The following is a 25,000-nucleotide window of genomic DNA, read 5'->3' on the forward strand; positions in this document are numbered from 1 at the left end:
CGAACGACCAACCACCAGGTGCAAAGCAATATGCCCCTCTTCTTTGAAGGGGGGTATAAAAATCAATTCAATATCTCAAGATGTTTAGAAAAAAAGTCCTGAAAATTGGGGGAAACATCGAAGAAATATATCATAAAAAGAATTTGAAAAGAAATGAAAATAATTTTGATATTCAAACTGAAGAAAAAAGTACTGATCCTGATCAAAATTGATAGAAATTACTAAAATAATCATATTGTTGTGAATTGTATACACTGTTAAACAGGAAATTAGTTTCCTTTATAAAGATGTTTAATTTGTAAACCATTTTACACTAAGGGAATGTGGTTTTCTGATTACAATATTCTCTATGTCTACCTTTTTATAATTCCGATCGGGCTTGGTTCAAATTAGAAAAATCGTAATATTTCTGAATTTTGACCATTTTAATTCAATTTTTAAAAAACATATTTCTCTGATGTCTTTTTTCTAACTGACATGTTTTTTTTTTGAAAATTTTATCCATAGATTGAAAAAATAATGGCAAATAAAGTTTTCAATTTTCATAAATACTTTTTATCTAAAAAACTAAAACGCATGTCTATCCGAGTCATTTAGGCATGTTTTCTTAGATATTCTTATCATGCCTCAAATTGCAGCGAATTTTGGACTCTGGAGTATCTTATTTGCAAACAAAGAACCTTTTTTATCATTCCGGGAAAAATAAAAATAAAATTAATATAAAATACTTGAGAGCTTGTATCACTTTTTTGATGGTAAAATCATACTTTATAAGAGGTGTTTTAACGAGCCATTAAATAAAAATTTAGTGTAATGAGCTACCTTAAGTGGGTCAACATTATGCAAGGTATGCTGTGTAAATATAAATCTTAAGGAGCTAATATTGTAGCTTCAAAATATGACATTTTATTACTATTCTTGACATTAAAATAACATACTTTTAAGTGTTATTGATTTCGTCAACTTCACTTTAAAAGAGATAGTAAAGCTCATTTTGGCGAAAAAAATTTCTTACCCCAAATCATCTTATTCCTTTCTAATGTAATTAAAAAAGATATATATGAATTCTATTTTTCAACTTTGAAATGCCTGTATGCTTGTTTAAAGTTACACTAAAGCCAACTTGTATAGCAGATTGAATTTTTGTCCAGGAAGCAAAATTTCAGGGGACATAATTTAATAATTTTAAATAAACTCAAATAAAAGCAATAAAATTAGTTTCTTTCCGAAAATAACTTGTACGAGTCATTTTAATTCTTTCGTAGAATTTGAACAAAATTACCTTTGATATAACACTTCCCACTGACGTAGTACAGCAGCAAATGTGCTGTCGAAAGATGCACAAAAACCTCTATTCGTAATTCTGATCATTTTTCAATAAGGCCAATTCAACTTAATTAGTAGATTATCATCCAGGGTCAGCAAAAAGTATGGGGCGGGTGGGAGGATTTTATTTTTTAATTTTTATTTTCTGAGAAAAATATTAAAGACAAACGATTTTTTTTTTCAACAGATGCGCATCATTTAATGCCTTGTGGATATCAATCTATGCTATTTTCACAGACGAATTCTAGGTTAAGCTTTAATTTCAAACAGAAATATACCTAACTTCTTCAAGATTTACGCCTGTAAGAACGCGAGAAATTAAGAAACCATATAGATATATTTTCTTTCGCGTGGCTTTTCACGTTGCTATACCGGAAATGTAAAACAAGAAATGTAAATACCGGAGTCAAACATGAAAATGTTCCGGAAATCGCAAGTTTCGCAAAATAAAAAAAATTCGGGGCGGGCGGGGATGATAATCTATCAATTAAGTTGAATTGGCCTAATATCGATAAAATGGAACATAATATGCAGTATTTCAAAAGCAATGTGTTCATACACATGCTTTGAACATGTAGACCAAGTCAGCAAGATCAAATGAAACAAACATATTTATTTAAGAGTGCAAGTTTCTGAAGACTTGGTATCTCTACAAGAAATTTAGTACATGAACAAGAACAACTTGTTGTCAGTTATCACCTCATCATTCATGTCAGCTTTAATGTTACGGAGAAACAAGTTTGTGAATTGAAGTGCCATTGCTAGAACTTTAAAATGAAATTTGTAAATATAAGTTTCATCCAGAGTTTAGTGTTAACTGCTAATATAGACTGACAGATCCAAAGCAATGTAATAAATTTTATTGCATCGTTGCAAACCATGTTTTCCGGGTCTACACATGCTCCCTGCTCATAAGCAACCAACAATGCTTTGGATGGGGGCAATCATCAAAAAAAAAAAATTTTTTTTAAAAAATAAATGAAAAATGTTTGTGTAAGTGTATATATATTATCATAAAAGTATTACAAAGCTGATTGAATACATACACATGACTAGTACCTTTACATCTTCAGGGGTATGATGGAAGATTATACTCATGAAGAAATAAAAAAACTAGTCAAGTATATTGAATTGACTTTTAGTGATATTTCTTCTTAAGTGGTGTCAGTATGTCAATAACGTTCCAGAAACTAATCAGAACACTAACAAACATCTAATTACACATTTATTATCCTCTTCCTCCCTCGACTTTTGACAGATTTTGTTTTTAACTGTTTATTAGCAATATCTATGGATTCATCATCATGCTTTCTCTTTGACTTTTTCTTAATTTCTAAATCAGTCATTTCTTTTTTCTTTGTTTTTGTATGAACAATCTCCATATTTTCCCATATTTGATCGTCATCATTATCATCATCATCATTCTCGTCTGACAGAACTTCAGCCTTCACTACAATTTCTTTGTCATTATCTGTTTCATTTCCCATGTCCCAGTTTTTCTTCAGTAGAAGGGAGGTAAGTCTAGACTTGAGGTAAATCTTTTGATGGGATTTATCTTCTACAGAATGGATGTGTAAATATCTGTCCAAACCACACGACACAATAACCGGTAAAGTTGGATGGTGTTCAACGGCACGGATAGCACCCGAAAAGCCTTTAAAAACTTGAATGGGTCGACCCTTTCGTAGATCTAAAATGGCCAGTTTCCCAATGGTGTTGCCCACCACGACCTGGTTATCACTAGAAGGGTGGATAGCTGCTGCAGTGATGGGATACTCATCAAACGACATGTCCAGTACAGGTCTTCTCTGTGCTTTAATGTCGTACATCCTTACTTGATGATGGCCAGTGCTTGTGATGATTTTATCCGTACTTGGAATGAATTTTGCAACAGTCACCCACACTGGCACTCGCAGGTCAAGCCAGTCATTTCGAACATTTTTGGCCATGAATTTTGGCTTATCTGTCAATTCTATGTCCCAAACTTTCAATTCGTTCTCTTTTCCTCCGGTGGCGAATATGTTTTTCTGAATTGGATTTTGTTCAAAAGCAAACACATCTTTTCCAGCATTTATTTCAGATTTAACTTCGCCTTCACTCCACAAACGAACCAAACCTGTGTCGACACATGAAACGTAGTCTCCATTCAGAATTCTTACTCCTCTAAGCTTTGATTCCTCGGTTCCTAAAGTCACTGGATCACTAAACAAACGATTTTGCACATTCCATAAAATGACGCACTTATTTTTCAGTCCCATACAAACTTCTGCCTCGGTTTCATCTTTCCAACACAGAGAAACGACTTCTTTTGTCTTATCCACACTTTCTGTATCGCTTAAGTTTGACCATTCGGCTTTGGAGACGTTGATTCCCTTTAAAAGTCCCGTTTCAGAACCCACAACCACGTTGGGAGCAGCCATTTTTGAAAAGTAATGTTGAGTATGGAACGGATAGATCCAAAATATCCGGATATTCACATGCATTTTCGTATATTCTGACAACTAAGCAGAAATAGTTTTGTTTTCAATATAGACTTTACTATGCATAAATCATATGCAGTAAAAGTTTTCTAACATCAAAGTAAATCAATTTCATATGATTATATAATTATTCATTTATTTACCACGTATGTACATGTCAGTGTTCTATTTAATACACTAGGTACCCTCACTGGTTATTATAACAATTGTATAGGTGAGGGTATTTTTTAAAAAGGCTCAATTTGAATTATTTGGACTCTAGGGATATGTAAGACGTTGTTGACATGTATTAGAAATATTTTCAAAAAATAAATAAATAAAAATCAACTCATGTAGCTTATTCGGAAGGAGGAGGGGGGGGGGGGGGGGGGGTGTCCCAACAATCCTTTGTTTCAATTATCATATTATATGTATGTATTAATTATTGTTGACACAACTTTGTAAATCATTCTAGAAATGATTTAAGATATATCAATAAATACTGTATATTCATGTACATATCATATTTAAGTGCTGATCCAGAAATGTTCTTCTACTTTAAGGGTTAATCGAAACTCAGCAGGGACTAGCATTTAACAGCATTTCATAAATGGGTAACTATACATGCTTATTTATTTTCTACTAAGCTCAAGGGGGGAGGGGGATGGCGTCGGAGACTTGGAACTACTTCCAATATTGTCATTTATTAATTTGGTTGATATATTTTTTCCAAAGAGAACACCGATTCTGATAAAAGTTTAAAATAATTTACTCGAAATTTTGTATAAACATTCAGTATTTTTTGCCAATAATTTAAAAATTTGGTCTCCAACCCTCACTTTTTTAAGACAAGACCTTGAAAATTATGTGAAATTTGAAAAATTGACATTGCTCCTAATATGTCCTTTTAATTCGTATGTCAAGTGATCAGTAGTGTTAGAAGACATGAATATGTATCTATTTTATGTAATGATTCATTTGTGTTGCTTATGTTGTGTTGACACCAACAGACAAACTAATAAATTTTAAGTGCAGACAGGTCATGGTTAAAACACAGTAGCTCAATAACAAGCATTGCGACCCCAGTTTTTCTTTTTTAATTTCCTATTTCTTCTTCAATGTAGAAATAAAAAATATACTTCCCAAAAAATTGACGTTGCTCCAAATGTCAGGTGCGAACCTCTTTAAATTAATTTTATGGTATTTTCGTATATTTTAAACAAAGTAGATTGCTGGAAAATAAAATTACAACCATGATGCACTTCTTCTCTAGTCTTTACATTCTACATGATCTGAGCACTGATTCAACGTCAATGCACGCGGATCCAAGATTTTTTTGCGGGGTGTTGAACTTTTTTGTGTAAAAAAAAACGAACCACCCCACCATAAAAAGCTGAATTAAATCCAAAGAAAAAATCCTAAATCGTGTGTGTGTTTTGAAAGGGGGTGTTTACGATCCGATCTGCTTATCTAGAAGATGGAATTCAATTCATCGACTCAGACTCATTTTTTCACCATACCTTTTAATCACAGGCACTCGACGTTTTAAATATCTATAATAATAAAAAAAATGTCTTTCTGTAAACATAATTATGTTTACAGGAAGACAACAGGAAGACAATTTTTTTAAATTATAGATATTTAAAACGTCGAGTGCCTGTGCTTTTAATAACTACTATAAAAAGCGGGTTTGGGACCGACCAGTCACTGAATCAAACATTGTATTACATGTACTATTTCACTGTTTTTGTAAATAACAATTGTGAAATTTATGGAAATGTAAATGTGTATATTGTCTAAAAACGTGTATATTGTCCAAAAAGTGTGTGTGTGTGTGTGTGGGGGGGGGTGTGTGTTACCTTCCCATAACTTCTCGCTACGTGTCTGATGCAGGCAAAAAGACTATCTAAATATCGGTTTCCCTGCCTGATAAAGGATTATTTAATTTCTTTTCGGTTAATTTCTTAATATGATGTACGAATCTAGTATGCCCCGGCCATATTCACGGCGAGGCATAAATATCATTTTCTTTTAAAAGAATAACAAGGCTATAGTTAGTCACACCTTAGTGCAGATTCAGGTTTGTTGAAAACGTGTCCTCCACCCCACGGGACCACCCCCCACTCCCGGCATTAGAGTGGGGAAACAATAGGAGATCAAAGTTTTATATGGGAATACACAAGAACAGGAAACTAAAACCAATTCTTTTGAAGAGTAGCAGAACCACATATTAAATACATTAAATTGCGAATGTTCCCAAGTTATGTGGAATGAAGTTGGTGTTTATGCCCCATGAATATAGTAGTATGTAATAGTAATATAATAATAGTAAAATAATATTTAGGTTTCTCATGATTTGTATATGATAGATTTGTTATGGAAAGATCTTACATTTCTTACCATGATATTTGACCTCGTAACTTCACCCATGCAGACTTAAAAATTCAATCTTGCTCATAACTTTTGATAGTAAGTGATAGGACTCTCATGGACTAAGACAATTTCAATCAAATCTGGCACAAATTATCCTTGTGTAAAGGGGATTCAAGTTTGTCCAAATGAAAGATCATACTCTTTTAAAGGGGGGATAATCAAGAAAAGACAAACATAGGGTGGATTCATTTAAAAATATTCCGTCTCAGGAACTACGGGGCCAACAAAGTTGAAATTAATATGACAGCTTTCTGACATAGTGTAGATTCATGCGTGTTCAAATCATGACCGGGAGAGGGGGAGGGCAGAGGGGAACACAATGCAAGATTTTTATCTGGGAAATGCGGAAAAATCTTGAAAACAGCAGGGGCATGGTTAGTTATATTGATATGCAAGCATCCCCAGATAGTGCAGACTTAGTGCAGATTCGAGTTTGTTCAAATTGTGGCCCCGGGTGTAGAGTGGGGCCATAATGGAAGATAAAATTTGAATATCAGAATATACAGGAAATTAATTAAAACAAATTCTTTTCAAGAGTAACAGAGCCACACTATATCATATCATAATGCCAACGTTTCTAAATTGTGTCAATTCAAGTTTTTGACCCTTAAAATTATTAACCTTGGGGTTATTATTATTATTTTTTTTTTTTACATAATCCATGTACAGACAGAAAGGAAGATCTTTTAAAAAGTATTCCTCTTAGGACTAGCAAGGTCCTGTTAGATATACAACCCATATTGTGTGAAATCAAGTTCGGATATATTGTGACCCTTGAGGCTAAAGTATTGGGACAGACAAGTTTTCATGGGAATAAATATTTAAAAATCTTACAATTCACAGAAGCTAAACAACAGCAGGGTCATGGTGACACAGGTAAGTGATGTGGCCCATGGGCCTATTGTATGCTGTTTCACATCCCATTTAAGGATTTCAATTACTTATATCTTCGTCATCTTTGGTTATGAGGTCTTTCAACAGTCCACTGGAATTCCCATGGGCGCGAATTGTGCTCCTTTGTTAGCTGACCCGTTTATTCAAAAGCTTCTACATGATAAAAAAATATCTTGCTATGACCTTCAACTCCACATTTAAATATATCGACGATGTTTTACAGATTAACAATAATAATTTTTTTTTTGTTTTAATTTTTTTTTTTTTTTAAATTTTTTTTTTGTAAACAATCTGTACATATCATAATATATGTTCAATATATGCATACCAAGGATCATGTAGGAATACAGACAAGTTTTTTATATGTGAGACACACACACAGAGAGAGAGAGAGAGAGAGAGAGAGAGAGAGAGAGAGAGAGAGAGAGTTAAGTAAAGATCAGGCTCCATCTGTAACACTGGGTATCAAATTTTTCGCTATCACCATTTTTGTAAAATAGGAATTTTTGTGTTTCATAAAAGAGTTTTAAGTAGGATATTGCAAAACGAATGTTCAATGATTTCTCAGTACATCTTGCTGTATAAATATAGTATTTCAACCAAAGGATAAGAGTATTTTGCATACAAAACGTTTTACCAGGAGTACCTAAAATAAAATATTTTTTGGTAAAAACTATATGAAAGTTTGTTTTATCCTCTATGTAAAGTTGAAACTCATCTAGGACAATAATCATTTTCATTCATATGTCGATTTGATATATCCATGTTAACTCGAAATAAAGGAGACCACAAAGTCGTCCACATCTGCTTCGTACTTAGTTTGCCAATACAACCTATCTTTGGGGCAAACGCTGTCTGACATATTTCATACCGTTTGTTAGCCCGCTTTTTGCACACTGATTTTGACTACGGATTACTCCCGTTTACATGATCAAGATATGGGGCCCACGGCCTGTGTGACCGGTCGACAGGGGACGCTTACTCCTCCTAGGCACCTGATCCCACCTCTGGTGTGTCCAGGGTTCTGTGTTTGGCCAACTATTAATTTTGAATTCCTTACAGGAGTTATGAGATTGATCACTGTTCGTTATCTTCACCTTTATAGGAGTTATGAGATTGATCACTGTTCGTTATCTTCACCTTTCATAGATACGTCACTAGGTAAAATGCTACATATTTTCACCTATGTATGGTGTACTTAATTCAGGATATATGTTCAAAATCTCCTCAACATTCCTAACAGATGCATGCCCGGTTAAAAATCCTAGTAACGTTAAATGTATGATAGAAATATATTGCAATTTGCATGTGATCTATATGGTAACGCCATAAAGAGTAATTTCAATATTTCGATTTTTGGCAGTTTCGTATTTCTTTCCAGATGACCCTCAAAATCCACGAGATTATATTATCCTTTGATAGAACGCATATTGACCGGCGATACATGTACATCATCATTTAGGAAAATCATCGCTGCAGCGAATCATACCACGATAATTCAATAAAAGTTTAGAGTTGAACTGATTGGGGGTATATTTTCCAACATGGTGACTTTCCCCCCTTGTATATTGATATGATACTACTTGCAATGGGGGGGGGGGGGGGTGTTACAATTTAAACGACCTATTAATTACCATATTTATCTTCAACAACTTCAAATGTGATCTTAAAAGAGGATTCATATTTTTACTTATTATTTTTATTTTCCACAATCTGGAAGACAAGCCTCTGTGGCCAAAATTACCGGCGTTTCAGGATTCAACAATATTCTTCACAATTGCATAACAACAGACTCACATCGCGCTGACTAAGACATTTATTTTGTTTTACAGTGTTCTACTAGATACGGGTATGGTCGGGTATTACAGAGGTCGTAGATCCGGCTCCCCAGTTCTGTGAAAAGAGGAAAAAGAAAGATAAAATTGCAAATCTAAGCATTTAAGTCATTAAGAACGTCAATCACTTATCACCGACATGGGTATTAAGGATAGTTACCTATTATATAACTTAAAATTTTCAAATGATCTTATTCTTCAATATAGAAATCGTATGAACGTGAATAACACCCCGCCCTTCCTCAAAAATTTTCCGTAAACCGTTTTCAACACACACCCCCCCCCCCCCATTTATTTGCCCAGACTTTTGATGTTGTGTTACACACTGCAGGGGGCGTGGTACTGGTAGCCGGAAATCGATCTGGAAGGTTTGTAGTGACTGTGGCTCTCTTCTTTCGAGCGGGCTGAAAATTTAGAAACGGATAAAACGGTATCGTATAAGATACAATTTAACAAGCTTTATTCATTCATAAATGATTTACAATTAACAATCTTTATTCATTGATTAATAATTTACAACTTTTATCCTACAGGTCTCCCGAACATGCAAACAAACGTTATTGCTAACTACAGTAAACACCTGATGCTTTGATATATACTGCTTCACGCATAGCTTTACTTGCTCACAGAACGTTAGTATATTTTGAATGATTTTGGCAATAAATATTTTCATATATCTACTTAGTTGAGGAAATGTATGGAGCGCCAAATTAACATAAACTCAAATAATTAAAGATATCTTCAATTATTTGAAAATATCATCAATTCAATTGTTGCTCTCTTTAATTGAATTAATGCGCGCATTAAATCAATTATTGCTCTCATCAAATGAATTAATGCGCGCTTCAATTCAATTATTGCTCTCTTCAATTCAATTGATGAGCACATTAATTGAATTAATGAGAGCAATATAATGGATTTGATGCGTGCATTAATTCAATTATTGCTCTCTTCAACTCAATTGATGAGAGCATCAATTTAGTAGGAATATTGCTCGCAATAATCAATTTAGAGCTCGGTATAAATAATTTAATGATCTCTTTAATTCAATTGAAGATATCTTTAAATCATTTACAATGCTTTTGTATAAGGAATTAATGCGCGCATAAATTTTTTAAAGAGAGCAACAATTCAATTAAAGATATCATTAATTCAATTATGGATATGTTGAATTGAAGATATCTTTGATTATATAGTTGCTCTCCCTAAAAGAATTATTGCTCTCTTCAAATGAATTACAGATATCATTAATTCAATTGAAGAGAGCAATAATTGAATGAATGCGCACATTATATCAACTATTGCTCTCATCAAAAGAATTAATGCGCGCATCATATATCAATTATTGCTCTCATCAATTGAATTGCTACGCATCAATTCAATTGTTGATATCATTATATCATTTAAAGAGATCATTAATTCAATTAAAGCGCACATCAATTCAGTTGAAGAATTAATGCTATCATCAATTCAATTAATGCGCGCAGAATTGAAGATATCATTAATTATTTGAAGAGATCTTTAATTCAATTGTTGCGCACATCAAATGAATTGAAGATATCTTCGATTATTTGAGTTTATGTTAATTTGGCGCTCCATAGAAATGCTTAATTTAATTATAGTTCTAGAAACCAAATACTCACCAAGATGTCGTCTCTTTTGTACTTTGCGTAGAAGCGGTCAGTGCAGTCAGTGTCCGTTCTGTCGCCACCGGTGTTCCGGAAGCCAAGGAATGGACACTTGTTGTCTAGACAGTTATCGCGGTCCATCTCCGTCTGTTCCCGGATGTGCGTTGCTCGGAAGAAGATAACCCTAAAATAAGGTCAAAGGTCCCTACACATGTTAGTTCCTGAGCCGACGAATCTAAGTCCTCTCGGCTCAATTTATTAGATACAGAATTATAGACCTTTATGATGAAATGAAAGTAAATTATAATTTCTTATTTCTATATATTTGTTTTCCTCTTCCAATATATAACCATTGGAGTTTGGTAGGAGGAAACCCTTTACAATTCTCCTACAGGAATTTTATCTTAATAGGTTGTTGTTTACATTTTTCTAAGCATGCGCAACAAGGGAGCTCAACTTGATGGTTGTAAAATAAGCGTCTTTGCAGGTCAATCTGATATTCGTCATTGCACAATTATAAATAGCTTATGTGAGCGAATCTTGAGTTATGAGATACTGGTTTTATTTCCTACGGTAATTTTTGCTCTCTCGCATAATTTTAGTAACAAATCACAAGTATACTTGGTAGCCATTATGCAATGAGCATCCTATGCAGTACACCGGGCTATTGTATTCACTGCTACTCCTATCTAGATTCTTTTAATTACAAAAATAGTCTCATCCAAATATGTTTCAATGTACAGAATACTTCGTCAAAATTGCATCCCGACGAATAACTGTAAACTCCGAACTTTACACAAAAATTTAATCCTTGGTTGTGCAATTAAAATTAGCAAGCAACAATGTCTTTATATATCAAATAGCAATCAACAATGTTTCTATATATCAATTAGACTGATACCCCACTTCCTGATCAACAAAATAATCCCGGAAAGATTTGGACAATCTGAATTCTTCATAGGTTGATACAGCCACTCCCCGTTCCCATTTCCCACTGTTAAGGCTTCTCATGGCGGGCCTCACCGCTGACTGGCGTGGAATACACACAGCAAAAGGCACGGTATTGGAGCTATAAACAGATGATAAAAAACATGAAAAAGTTCCTACATTTCTATGGGGGAAAAAACCTTTTCATGTTGTCGAAATATCCCTTGAGGATCCGGGTTAAAATAAGTCCTCAGTACCCCTTTGCTTGTCGTAAGAGACGACTAAATGGAACGGTCCCTCGGATGATACCGCAAAAACCGAGGTTCCGTGTCACAGCAGGTGTGGTACGATAAAGATCCTCCCTGCTCAAAGGTCGTAAGCGCCGAGCATAGGCCTAAATTTTACAGCCCTTCACAGGCAAGTGTGACATCACCATATGAGTGGAAAATTCTCAAGAGGGGCGTTAAACAATATACAATCAATCAAACGAACAAACCAATTGTTCTAAATTATGCAGATCTACATGTATGACATTGTGTATTCCGGAGAGTCGGAAAACAGTGTGCATGCAATCTGATTAGAATCAGATCTACGTGAGCGGATCAAAGGATCTGGGTTTAATCAGACTGGAATGTATGCATGCTACTGCCTTGTTGCATCACTCCAATCACGTGTTTTTTTGTTTTTTGTTTTTTTTTTTACTAAGTAAAGGTGTTATGAAACATGAGTTGTTTTTTGCTTCTTTTTTTTTTTTTTTAAATTTTTCAATCTTTGAAATTTTTCTTTGTATAATTCATTTTAATACATCTTCGATAGTACATGTGTACTAATTAAGTCTCGTGTCTAATGTATGTAGAATTAATATGTTCACATTTCCAAGGTTTTCGCTTTTGACATCTTTACTGACAAATTGAAACGATATCCATTTCCTCATGCACGTGTTGCAGTTGTATAAAAAATATATGCGTATGAATACAGACAAATATAAATATTTTAACGAATGGGGATTCCGAAAGAAATAAAAATCGAGATCAGGGGGCGGATCCAGAAAATTTTCAAAGGTCTGAGACCTTAAGGAGGTATATTAATTACATCATCATAATGGCTGACATCATATCAAAACATGAATGGAAATATAAATACAGTATTAGCAATATTTGTCTATTCCGTTCCAATTTCATTGACTAGCTGAGTAACTCAGTGGCTTAGCGTGCCGACTGCTGATCTGTAGATCGTGGGTTCGAGTCTCGCAGGATTATAAAATTTTTGAGATTACTTTCTACGAAAACTACATTATTTGACTTAATAAAGTAAATTTGAAAATGTTTCTGTTTCAAAATATTGCTGTACATATCCTCCACTTTTTATCCATGATCAAATTTCTCTGTTGTAGTTTTCCAAGGATGCAGACACCGATTTTTTGGAGACTTTTTTTAACAAAAGAGGGGAGGTTTGCATCCCGTGATCTCTTCTAGATCCGCCACTGGTAAATCATATTGAGATCTGTGACAGAGTGCAAGAAGGCTACCAAAATGTTAGGTTATAATCAGAGAAATTATTAAAACATTTACAGAGATACGCCCAAGAACTCAAAATTCCACCAGTCGGGAGCTTTCTGGGCATTGGATTTTACAAGGTAACTGTAGGTGCCTCCCACAATCGCCAGGAACGGGGCTTTCGACATTTTGTCAGCAACCACAGGGTCATCAATGTCGTCATCTCGCGTGACTATTATTTGGTCAGTGCGTTTTCCTTGGAAATTGACCTGGACCTAAAATATTTTATACATGAAAGCACTTCCGGTGTACAATAGAAAACATACAAAATGTAGACCCTCATCAATCGTTATGGTTTTCAGAAAGCTGTAGGAATTACAGATCTATTTGATTCATGTGCAATGAATGATTCATGTTAAAGTAAAAGCAAGTGGATGAATTATCAAATGGGCCTCGATCACCAATTTATTCTACCACACTGACCTGGGCAAATGAATGTGGACAAATCGCCATTTTCCAGTTATCGATTTCCACACACTGATCAGTCATGTGGAACGGTATTGGTTTTACCACACAACTTCCTGCAGTTCCTGTGGCGGAACCGTCAAGGTCTTTGAACACCGCCACGTCATCCCCATCCCATGACGTAAAGCCCAAGTCCGTTGCGTTACCGTCAAATACTCGGTTTCCTTGGGAAGCCTAAATCAAAGTGCACGGAATAGGCGTCAAATTAGGTTTTTTAAACGCCTGAGAAATCATGTAGAGTCAGTGGAACATGTGACAATTTCTAACGACGCAAAAATAGTATGCGTCAAATCACGCGGTTTTCTTCTGACGCTTGCATGCTTTACATTCCTAAGGCTGTAATTTCATTTTTTTTTTTTTGGATGCGTGATCTCGCAGAAGATAAAACAAATTACAACTTCCTTACATCATTGAATCCCCACAAGAGGTTTTTGGTGAAAACGCCATGAGCAGTTCTATGCTTGTTGTTTCTTTGGAAACCGATGGCGCCTGCGCTGTAGTCATCTGTGCTAGCGTAATTACCAAACCAGGAATCCTCCACACTAACCGCTCGGTCATAGAACACGAAACCTTGTCGGGGCTGGTTCCTATTAATTTTCAATCAGATTTGTTAATGTCCATAAACACGTGCACCTATGCATTTTAAGATTTAACTCGCCGTCTATTAATACATGTACATTTAGGTCAAATTACGTTTGGATGAATTTTATATGAATATACATAATTATGATCAGCATTATAATTTGAAACCAACAACAATTGCAATACTCTCATCATAATTTCAGCAAACGTGATGAAGGATCACATGTTTTAATGAGGTTATAAACTGACAAAAACTAAATATTCATACGCCATTCGGAGGGGCACAGCCCGGGGGTAGGTCTTGACCATGCCCTTCCCTCTAATCACTGAGGGCTCGCCTAAGTTCACGGACTCCCCCATAAACACACTGTTAGTGACCAAACACTCGGGACCATCAGCACTCCTGTACAGAATAGAACTCGGCCATTAAATACAGATTAAATACAATTAAAGCCTACCATTTGCTAGAAACATAGCCCTAAACTGGTACAATCAGCGGGGAACCAGTTTAACATAGCCCCTCCGTCTTGAATTTTAATTGTTTACAGGAAATCATTCGGTATTTGATCGATAGCCTCAGTGAGAAAAGAATCTCGAATTTAGTCAACAGATAATATATGATGGGTCTGCCGTACCTCCTCATGGCCAATGATACCAAGCTGTCCGAGAACCTGAAAATTCAATAACACAACCCCTTCAGTGGAATAAAAAATTCTGTTACTTATGGCGTTATATTGAAATTTTATATTCTAGTATATCAATCATCATTATATATTCCTATCTCATTAAAATCTGATCTTTCATCTGCTCCGGTATAATGTTGTATTGCTTACGTATCGGGATCATAACAATACCGGAGCGGATCAAACATCTGATTTTGATCAGACTGTGTCATATATATCTTTAAATACTCTACAGTATTTCCTATCTAGGGCTTTTGTTAACATCGATAAAATAATTACATGTACAAACAAAGCCTATTTGAGTGTCGGGCATCGCAGAGAATTCAGACTCTTAAGAGTCCATGAAAAAAGTTCACATAAAATGCAAGCGTCCATGGGTAGAGAACATCTTATATTGTTTAATTAGTTTTACTAGATGTAAGCATGCATATTTATGGAATAATTATAAAAGATACGTACGATGACTTCGTGATATGGATATTGGATGCATCAAACCATCCGTTGAACCTTTCGTTTTTGTACGCTGAAACAATCAATAATCAGATTCCATTAAAATGAACGTTACCTACTAACTTCAAAACTACCTTTGTGATGGGTGATATTTCATTAACTTGAAATTAAGATAAAAGGAAAGAAGAATTTATATTAATCGGATTTTATTTACTATGCTTGCGTTGGAATACATTATTTATAAACAAGATAGATACGTTGAAGAATAGTGGTTAGCGGAAATATCTCCTGTACTGTAGATGGTGCAAGCATTTCTAGCATGATGCATGCATGCCTGATAGTACTAAATGTAAATCATAGGAAAAAGTAAATTTTCCTGACATTAAATATTGGAGACGTCCTGAAACTGTAACTTCTGTGACATTTGCGTGTTAATTTTTATCAGATTTGCAAAGACAGAAACAGGCTTTTGTTATTCTGTTTGGGTGCATGTCGATTGGTGGTATAGATGGCCCATGGGTCCCATTGGAATCCAGTATAGATATTTTTTTAATTTACGGCATAAAATACATGCATTAAATCCATCATTTTACATTTTGCTTTAATGTAATTTCTACTGAAGAATTTATTGAATAATTATGTATTCATGGCATCAATTAACAGTAAAATATTTATAGGTTATAGACTTTGTATGGGAAAATATAACGACCGAGTTTTTGGCGCGTAGACGGACCGAGCTCGCGAGGCCCGTTCGCGACAAAAAACGAGGTCGTCATATTTCCCATACAAAGTCTATAACCTTTTTATTATATACTTTCAATTTCATTTAGAAACTAACAATAATTTTATTTTTAACAATAACTTTATCGGTTTAACTGAGTAAAAGATGAAAAACACGAAAAATTTGAAAATTAACGGCGTAGAAATTTGATTGTGACGTAATGTTTGCGGGCCGGAATGTTTCCGGGCATATATCGTGTGATATATGCCCGCAAACTTTTAAAGAAAAAAGAAGAGATGAAATTGAAAGTATATAATAATACTATATACATTATTTTTTATTTTTGTCTAATCTTATCTGCACATGAACTATGCAATACCTCAATATTAAAATAATCTCAGACAAAAGATTTCGTTGCAAGTCCCAGGAGGAATACTAACCGCTTCCCAGTACTTTGATTAAAGCAAAGCATCGGTTCACATTGTATTTTGATTAAACAAAACTTTACCGGTCAACTTGGAGAAGACGGCGGTCCGAGGGGCGGAATTCTCGTCCAGGGGGTTACTGAGGGGGTTGTACTTGGTGCCCGAGCCAAAACCTGTATTGTTTCGAAGACGTCTGTCAAAGAACAGCCCGGCCTAAGGGAAATATGAGGGACCATATATACTAAGAGCTCCTGGACAATTAAAGTATATATGTATATTGAGATATCGTTTCTGCTTTTTCATTATCGGTATTGAAAATCAGTGTCTTAGTCTAATATGATTATATGAAAATATTTCCATGCATCATGAATTATATATATGTATACAGTATATCTGTATTTGATTGAAAAGTTCACCATGTGAAACCATTGGTTAAAAAAAACCTCGAGATCTTCCCACCCTAATCGCTTTTCAATTAACTTTTATATTTCTAAGTTTGATGAACAATCAACCCATAAACCAAGGAAAACTACCGCTCAACATTTAAAATTACTACAATTTATATAGCAAACCTTCAGGGCCAGCGAAAGACAGTTTTATTATAACAACCAAACTTCATTATACAGTAAAACATGTTTATAATGAACCTTTAGGGCCAACGATAATTTTATTATAACCAAACTTCATTATACAGTAAAACACGGATATAATGAACCTTCAGGGCCAGCGAAAAAGTTCTTTATAACCAAACCTCATTATACAGTAAAACATGGTTACAGCAAATCTTCAGTTCCGTGAACCCACACTTAGTTAAATCAAATAAAGTTTCCGTTATTTTCCCCTTACATGGGAATAATAAATATCACTTCCTGATTAGCGTGAACTCATTATACGCGTGTTTCGCTGTATACTACGGAATTTCATCACGTGAGGAATGATCTTATCATGCGATTAGCGTGAACTCATTGTACGCGTGTTTTGCTGTATACTACGGGATTTCATCACGTGAGGAATGCTCTTACCACGCGATTAGAGTGAACTACATTGTTGCTGAACTCCTTTATGGGTGTGCGCTTGGCCTCCTCTTTCTGCATCGTTTTGACGACACCAAAGGAGGCCCCAATGGGTTCGTCAGGGAACACATACCAGATCCCGGCGTACTGAAACGAGTCGAACAAGAGGTACTGTGAGCAATGCTCACTAAGAATACCCCCCGCTTACCCCAATCTCCCAAAGGGTGTTGGTAATAGGTATAAACTACCTCTTTTCTGAGTGTAAAAAACAAATGGCATGACAAACCGAACCATATTGCTACTTCGATGTCCAGTGCGCGTGACCTTTGACCTTTTGACCCCAAAATCGATAGGGAACATCTTCATCCCATGGGTAGTCCATATGTATGATATGGTGACTGTAGGTGGAAAGGATAACGCTTTAGAGCCCGGAAACCATATTGCTACTTCGATGTCCAGTGCGCGTGACCTTTGACCTTTTGACCCCAAAATCGATAGGGAACATCTTCATCTCATGGGTAGTCCATATGTATGATATGGTGACTGTAGGTGGAAAGGATAACGCTTTAGAGCCCGGAAACCATATTGCTACTTCGATGTCCAGTGCGCGTGACCTTTGACCTTTTGACCCCAAAATCGATAGGGAACATCTTCATCCCATGGGTAGTCCATATGTATGATATGGTGACTGTAGGTGGAAAGGATAACGCTTTAGAGCCCGGAAACCATATTGCTACTTCGATGTCCAGTGTGCTTGACCTTTGACCTTTTGACCCCAAAATCGATAGGGAACATCTTCATCCCATGGGTAGTCCATATATATGATATGGTGACGGTAGGTGGAAAGGATAATGCTTTAGAGTCCGGAAACCATTGCGTCTACAGACGGACGGACGGACGGACGGACAGACGGACGGACGGACGGACAGACAGACGGACAACCTGATTCCAGTATACCCCCCCACAACTTGTTGCGGGGGGTATAATAAATGATTCAGACATTTAAAGGCATAGGGTCTAAGATATTAGTGAAATTTTGCATGTTCCAAAAAGGTGGCAAAATTTAAGATCATAACTAGAAAATCACAAAACGTTCTTCAGAATGTTTACAAACATATTGGATACGATAGTAATTACAAAATAATTCCCTGTTCTCATTTGCCTAAACTGGTACCCTGTTGACTTCGTATCTCTTATGTTTGTGTGTAGCCACCAATCGGCGGGGTACCAGTTTAATATATTGTCCCCCAGACAAAATTTTTATAAAGGGCTAAAACGTCAAAATGACTTCAATTTCAAAGCGCTGCAGCTATAGATAACTCATAATTAATACTATAAATTTGTTTTTTAGAGTTCTTGCAAAATATTGTGATGTCATTTTTGAGATAAAAAATAGACCCTATGCCTTTAATATTGACATACACCAATGTATTTGTCAGCAATAAACTTCTGTTTTTAAAGTGCATTTTGTTTCTCAATAAAAGCACTTACTTTATCTTGAAATAAAAAACCCATATCAAATTCTATGGAAATATGAGAACGAAGGAAGTATTGGGGGTTTTGATAAAAACCTACACATTTTTAAAAAGAAAGAGAAATTATACGTTATCAATATAGGACATACCTTGTTTATAATATAGGGATTTGATTTAAACAATGGAAGCGTAGGATACGTAAAAAAATCGCCCAATCATTCCTCGGTTTATACACCTCATAAAACAAACATGATACAATCACAATCTGCTGATTTTAGTCTCCCAAAGGAAGTACTGTACTGGCTGTAAAAGTGGGCTTTTTTCTGAGTAGTGCCCCCCCCCCCCCCCCACACACACACACACATTAATAAATAACTTCCTTGCACGAAATCCACGCGAACGAGATACATTAAAATAAAGTGTAGAACATGCCTGTCAGTCGTCAAGAACATGTTCATTTACATTAATGTTTCAATTTTATCTTTATAAGAGTAAGAAGTGAAGGTCAATGGAGTCACTTGACCTTGATACTAGTTTGCAGGTCACAACATCCTTTTAAATCGGAAGATTCCATCTCTATCGCTCCCAGTTCTAAAGTAATACGATATTTTATGATCAAGGTCAAGGTCATAGGAGTTATTTGACCTTGATACTAGTTTGTATCCTCTTGTCGTTTCTGAAGAACCAATGGGAGACTTAACAACCTAGATATCCGTTAATTCAAACACCAATGGCAAATGTTAGTCGCCATATTTAATGATCGCTTAATATAACCTCCACACCTTCATTGAAGTGGAGGATTTTAATATGTCGATCCATGCATTACATCAATGATACAACCGACCTTAATGTTCCGTTGATTATACAACCAAATCCAGTATTATAGAATATCTGACGGTCGCAAACTGAATTTTACCGGCAAGTGTAATGATAGCAAAGTTCGTTTGAGTCTTAAATATAGAATATCTCAATATAGAACTTTATTTTAACAGCTGAGAATTCCAACAGAAATTGGAGTACAATTTAGATATAAAAACAATAAATTTTATTTTAATAAATGATTAAATGAAATTTATTTAATACAATCTATTGTCATTTCAAAGTATAACTTACGTCACTTCCGGCTGCCACGTTATTTCTCATAACTGTTTTGGGATTTGTGATCCAAAAGGTTGAGGGCATTCTAGAAATTATAAGAACTTTTAAAAATATTCAATTAAAGAACCAGGCCTAGTCTTTTACAATTGCGTAATGATAAATTTATAGCATAATTAAAATGACTTATAATATAGTTAATGAAATTATCAGTGGCAATGCATATTCATGATTGTCGTGCACGAGAAGATTGCATCCCTTTCCTCTCTTATACACCGTGCATTTAGTAAAATCCACAGTTTCGTACCCATCTGTTTTAGTCAGTCTGTTCGTCCTGGTGTTCCCCGCGCCCAGATTTCCACTAAATAGCGTATCCACCTCTCCTCCTTCCTCCAGAAAGTAACCGTGCCCGACAGCTTTAAAGCAGACATTGTCTTCCACCTTCACAAATAGATATAAATACTTAATAAAACTAGGAAGAATTGTTATAGCACACTAAAACTGATGTCTTCCCTTCCATGGTCCATTATTATGGTATAGTTTTTAAAAACTCTTTTAGGGATCATCTTTAAAGTGGAAAATTAAGACTTGCGGTACATAACATTCGCCTATATGTATATGAGCTTCAGACGTAGTAAATTAAACTTACCAAAATACCAAATATCAAAGGTCTATGTCAAAGAGAAATAAAAATTATGGTCCGGGGTGGAGGTGGGGGTGAACTCCTGAACGGTCACGAATTTAGAGTTTTATATATTTTTTTTATTATGTCTTTGAGATGCCCGCCAGCCATTAATAAAAATTATCAAACACCTGCATATAGAGATGGACATCGTATGTTACACGGTCAAATGTAATCGACATGTACAATGTAAAATACATTTCCACCTGCATTGTTAAGGATTGGTCTTTGTTTTCATTTGTTAGTTGATTTTTAACACATTTTTAATGTACATATATCATTGACAAAAACATGTAGATTTCCAACAAACTTAAAAGAACAGACACATTAGCCAATAGTAATAATTAATGATGCTGACACATTTTGAGAATGGACAACCAAATAATCTGTATTTTCTTTCTTCTTTTTTCCTTTTGTTCTACCCTGGATACTGACTTTGTGTATTGTATACTGTAGTATTTCTCTATACCTTTTGTTCTACCCTGGATACTGACTTATCAGTGTATTGTATACTGTAGTATTTCTCTATACCTTCTTGAACATTGGTCTATGATAATAAATCATCATGAGTCATGTATCATGGTTTCAATGTTGTGAACGGGGGAGGGCAGTTGTTTGTTGTTTTAAGTTCCCTTTGGGATTTTGTTATCAGATTGATCACTGATCCTTATCTTCACCTTTCACTCATAAACATGATACCAGCTGCTCCAACTTTTACCTTATTGTCCCATTACGTAACGTGACTGTTTTAAAGTCACACTAGCTGCAATAATGTAGCCCTATCCAATTTTTTTTAATTCTGATGTTTTCGGGATAGGGCTACAATTCCATAGGATCTCCGTAATGGTGCAAAATAATTTTATGAATAACCGATAATAAACTCTGTGTATTAGTCCCAAATGTTGTTTACACCAAAAGGAGTACCAACTTTGTGCTCGGGCATGTCTAATAAAGGTGTTTTTCATTAAATATAATGTACAGCATGCAAAATTCTTCGTCTGCTCCGCCATGCTTGTTATCGCGAGATCTCGTAGGTGGATCTAATGAAAAACCTAAGCATTGACAATCAGCGCGAAAATGTAGTTACTCGAGCCACTTCGACAAAGAAAGGAAAATCATATTGTTGCAGAAAGAATTTACACTCTGCTGTTCGGTTTTTAACTTGATATTAAATTCAAACCTTTTCAATACCGACGAAATAGCTTTCGCCTCCATACTTGTCGATTGATGTATATACTACCTTATATGGCATATGCAAATGAATTGACAATCGGAAGTTTAAACTTCAGAACATCAAACATGGCGCACAAATATGAATCGAGAAATTGGAATTTATCGCAATTGTTGAAAACGGTAGAATAGAGCCTCACAAATCTTAAGTTGCAGGTTGTAAATTTATATATTGACTAAGAAAAATAGAATATCATTTTATTTACGTAAAGAAAGTCAGGAAATGTTTAGAATGAGCGCAAATGTTGCGGGAGTGAATCACTCCCGCATTTGCACCATTACGGAGATCCTAAGGAGTTGTAGCCCTCTCCCTAAAAAAAAAAAATCCAAAAAAAATCAAAGAGGGCTACATTATTGCAGCTAAAGTCACACCTGAAAGACCCGTAACTCTCACTTTGAATGCCAGGAGCTTTGCAAAGTTACATCAACTGTCAATGTTACACGTGTTAGGTTTGACACAGTGCTCAGATCAGGAAGCCTACCAAAGGTCACCCAAGTTCTTACGAAGTAAACGTCCTAACCGCAAGGCGAGGTGGAAGACCCAAATTCATATGGATAACAAAGAGGAAACAGCTACGATGAAAGGATCGATGGGATGCAAGCAGAACAGGTGCTATTGAATGGGTGCACCAAGGCCTTGTGTGCCAATGGGCATGATGAGAATGGACGAAGTGACGCAACTTCACAAATTGAAATGTTCTGTGGTGAGGATATATATATTGTAGATATGACACCATCAGCTGTAAATATTGGGGGGGGGGGGACTTTTAAAAAAAATAACAAAAAGTTATTTGAATTTGTAATTTACAGATGAATTATCTCCAACCCTTCTTTTATTTCACCTTGAAAACTTTTATATTCATTGATTTGCTTAATGGAACCGAATGCTTTATATTCAAAATTAAGTAACCATTACGTTTCATTACTTACCACCGCACCGTTAGTTGCATGCACAGTGACACAACGAGCGTTGGAGTTCCGGATACTACTTCCCCGGATGTAGGAGTTCGTGACGTCACCACACATGTGCCAATGGAATGGATATTTTCCTTTAATAATCATTGTATCATTTTTTATACGACAAGTTATAATAAGTCATCATTTCTATACAAGTTATAATAAGTCATTATAGGTAGCCTGTCAATTTTAATGGAACAGAACAAACTTGTTCACTAAAATATCTGTAGGGATATTAGAGTATAGGTAAGGAAGATTCATGGCGCCAAATACTAAGCAAACTACCATACCCCACGCTCCAACATTGCTTGACAGTGTTTCGCATGATGAATGGCAATGCTATGCATTACTACAAGAACAGGACAAAAGGGCTCAAGGTTCAAAAGGTAAATAACTTCCAGAAAAATTATTGAATCAGAATTTCCCGGGATTTTGCACATCAGCACAGTGTGTCATTAGTCACTACGAAGTTTCATGAAATTTTGTACAGCGGTCTCAGAGGACAAGAAAGGGACTGACAGACGGGTCAAAAACATACCCTCCAACACTGTTGCGTGGGGTATAAATATTGCATCCAGGAGGCTGGCCGGTTTTGAGAGGGTAATGTTGTGATGTGGGAAGCAATATTCTATACAAGCAGATCAGCATTGGTTCAGATAAGGGTACTTTTAAATTAACGACTCAACGGTACATCAAAGCTATAGCCACATGTGGTTCCAATAATGCAACTATCCCGGAGCAGTACTCTAACATGACAACGCCAGACCATAGACTGCTTGTCTAACACGTGGTGCTCTACAAAGACACAATACCCAGGTTCTTCCGAATCATCACGCATGGGTAGAACGGGATAGACGCATCCACCAAAGACAACCGCAGTCACAGACTCCCACAACGGTCCCAGGCTCAGCAGTTAGAGTGAGTGAGTGATTGATTGATTGATTGATTGATGTTTTTCGCCACACTCAATAATTTTTCAGTTATCTGGTGGTTAGAGTGAACAACATGGATAGACGTCCACGGGAAGGCGCTGTCAGGCAGTCATTAATTGCTACTCCTTACTCTTGGGGGGGGGGGGGGCACATTAGATATTGACCTTGGGTGACCTTGAACTGATAATGACTGTATTTATCATTACTGGCATCGTCGGAAACCCACAGTTGATTATAGCTTCGTTCCTCTTCCGACGATGCATTACTGGTTGTGATACTCTGATTATTAATTCAGCGTTTACAACAATTTTATGTGAATAAATAAATCATTAAGTATTTCTCATGTCTTCAAATGAATATAAAATTGTACTAAACGTTTTTAAATTCCGAGCGTTTGGCGAAGTAGCAATCACTACCTACATGTATGTTGACGTCTCAGGTTTGACGCGGCCAAGGGCTCGAACTCACGACTCCCAGTTACGAAGCGAACGCTTTACCACTGAGCTACCGCGACTGGTGATTAAGAAATAAATGTCATCCTCGTTATGCAATAGATCCACCTAAAATATTCAATTGTCCCATTTTGACAGGTTCTATATCCCACTATATAAACATATCCAGATGTTCCAAGTTGGTAAGTTATATGTTTTCCACTGAATTAACTCATCTAACTGGTCAGTGTTGACCAGTTCTGCATTTTTCACTGACTTATAGGGGAGGATCCAGGAATTGCGGTTAAGGGGTGCAACTTTATGAGGCAGAGGGTCTGGGGGCCGCCTTGATGCCTCCAGTGGGTCCCGGGTGGGCCAGGGGTGAAGCCCCCGGAAGCTCCTGGATTTTACAGATCTTATAGGGCTTGAAATATGTCTCCTATGTAGTCATTTTTACTATTTAAAATAAGGTGAAATTAATGAAATGACGCAAATTTTGAAAGTTTTTTTTTTTGAAAAATGTAAGTTCTCCCAATTAAAGTAATTATATAAATCAAAAGATTTTGTCATTTATTTCTCTGAGAGTGGAAGAAATTATTTCTTTTTTTTTATCGTTTAAATTTTTCCAAATAACAGATCACGATTTACCTTAAATTTGAAAAAAATAGAGGGGGCGCACCTGCTGCGCCCCCTTAAATCCGCCACTGACTTACGATTTATTCAGCTGTCCTATAATTGATATGTTTTGCTGATGTAAATCTACCACTCACCTAATGTATCCAACTGCCCCATGTTAACAAG

At 35.7% G+C, this 25,000-nt stretch overlaps 2 protein-coding genes across 3 annotated transcripts in view; both read right to left on the reverse strand.

Annotated features, from left to right (window-relative positions):
* Window positions 1-2,534: 2,534 nt before the first annotated feature.
* LOC125666801 (WD repeat-containing protein 74-like) lies at window positions 2,535-3,768 on the reverse strand. The gene has a single exon (XM_048900094.2). It carries the CDS (start codon window positions 3,744-3,746, stop codon window positions 2,544-2,546), a length of 1,203 nt encoding a protein of 400 aa, XP_048756051.2. The 5' UTR covers window positions 3,747-3,768; the 3' UTR covers window positions 2,535-2,543.
* A 5,147-nt stretch (window positions 3,769-8,915) lies between these two features.
* LOC125666802 (protein DDB_G0287365-like) overlaps window positions 8,916-25,000 on the reverse strand; it is a 29,783-nt gene continuing 13,698 nt past the window's right edge. The window contains exons 9-24 of one of the 2 annotated variants that reach the window (XM_048900095.2): window positions 24,970-25,000; window positions 22,810-22,928; window positions 20,275-20,408; window positions 19,986-20,055; window positions 17,407-17,544; window positions 16,468-16,597; window positions 15,248-15,311; window positions 14,741-14,776; window positions 14,374-14,508; window positions 13,930-14,110; window positions 13,482-13,697; window positions 13,074-13,273; window positions 11,477-11,644; window positions 10,591-10,759; window positions 9,274-9,351; window positions 8,916-9,005 (exon numbers count right to left, since the gene is read on the reverse strand). The exon at window positions 24,970-25,000 is cut by the window's right edge and continues 42 nt beyond it. In XM_048900095.2, coding sequence (XP_048756052.2) covers window positions 8,952-9,005; window positions 9,274-9,351; window positions 10,591-10,759; window positions 11,477-11,644; window positions 13,074-13,273; window positions 13,482-13,697; window positions 13,930-14,110; window positions 14,374-14,508; window positions 14,741-14,776; window positions 15,248-15,311; window positions 16,468-16,597; window positions 17,407-17,544; window positions 19,986-20,055; window positions 20,275-20,408; window positions 22,810-22,928; window positions 24,970-25,000 — 1,923 coding nt within the window. In that variant the 3' untranslated portion in view covers window positions 8,916-8,951. The remainder of the gene's footprint in view (window positions 9,006-9,273; window positions 9,352-10,590; window positions 10,760-11,476; window positions 11,645-13,073; window positions 13,274-13,481; window positions 13,698-13,929; window positions 14,111-14,373; window positions 14,509-14,740; window positions 14,777-15,247; window positions 15,312-16,467; window positions 16,598-17,406; window positions 17,545-19,985; window positions 20,056-20,274; window positions 20,409-22,809; window positions 22,929-24,969) is intronic. The other variant, XM_048900096.2, reaches the window with a different exon arrangement.

Source organism: Ostrea edulis, chromosome 10, assembly GCF_947568905.1.
Source record: "Ostrea edulis chromosome 10, xbOstEdul1.1, whole genome shotgun sequence".
NCBI lineage: Eukaryota > Metazoa > Mollusca > Bivalvia > Ostreida > Ostreidae > Ostrea > Ostrea edulis.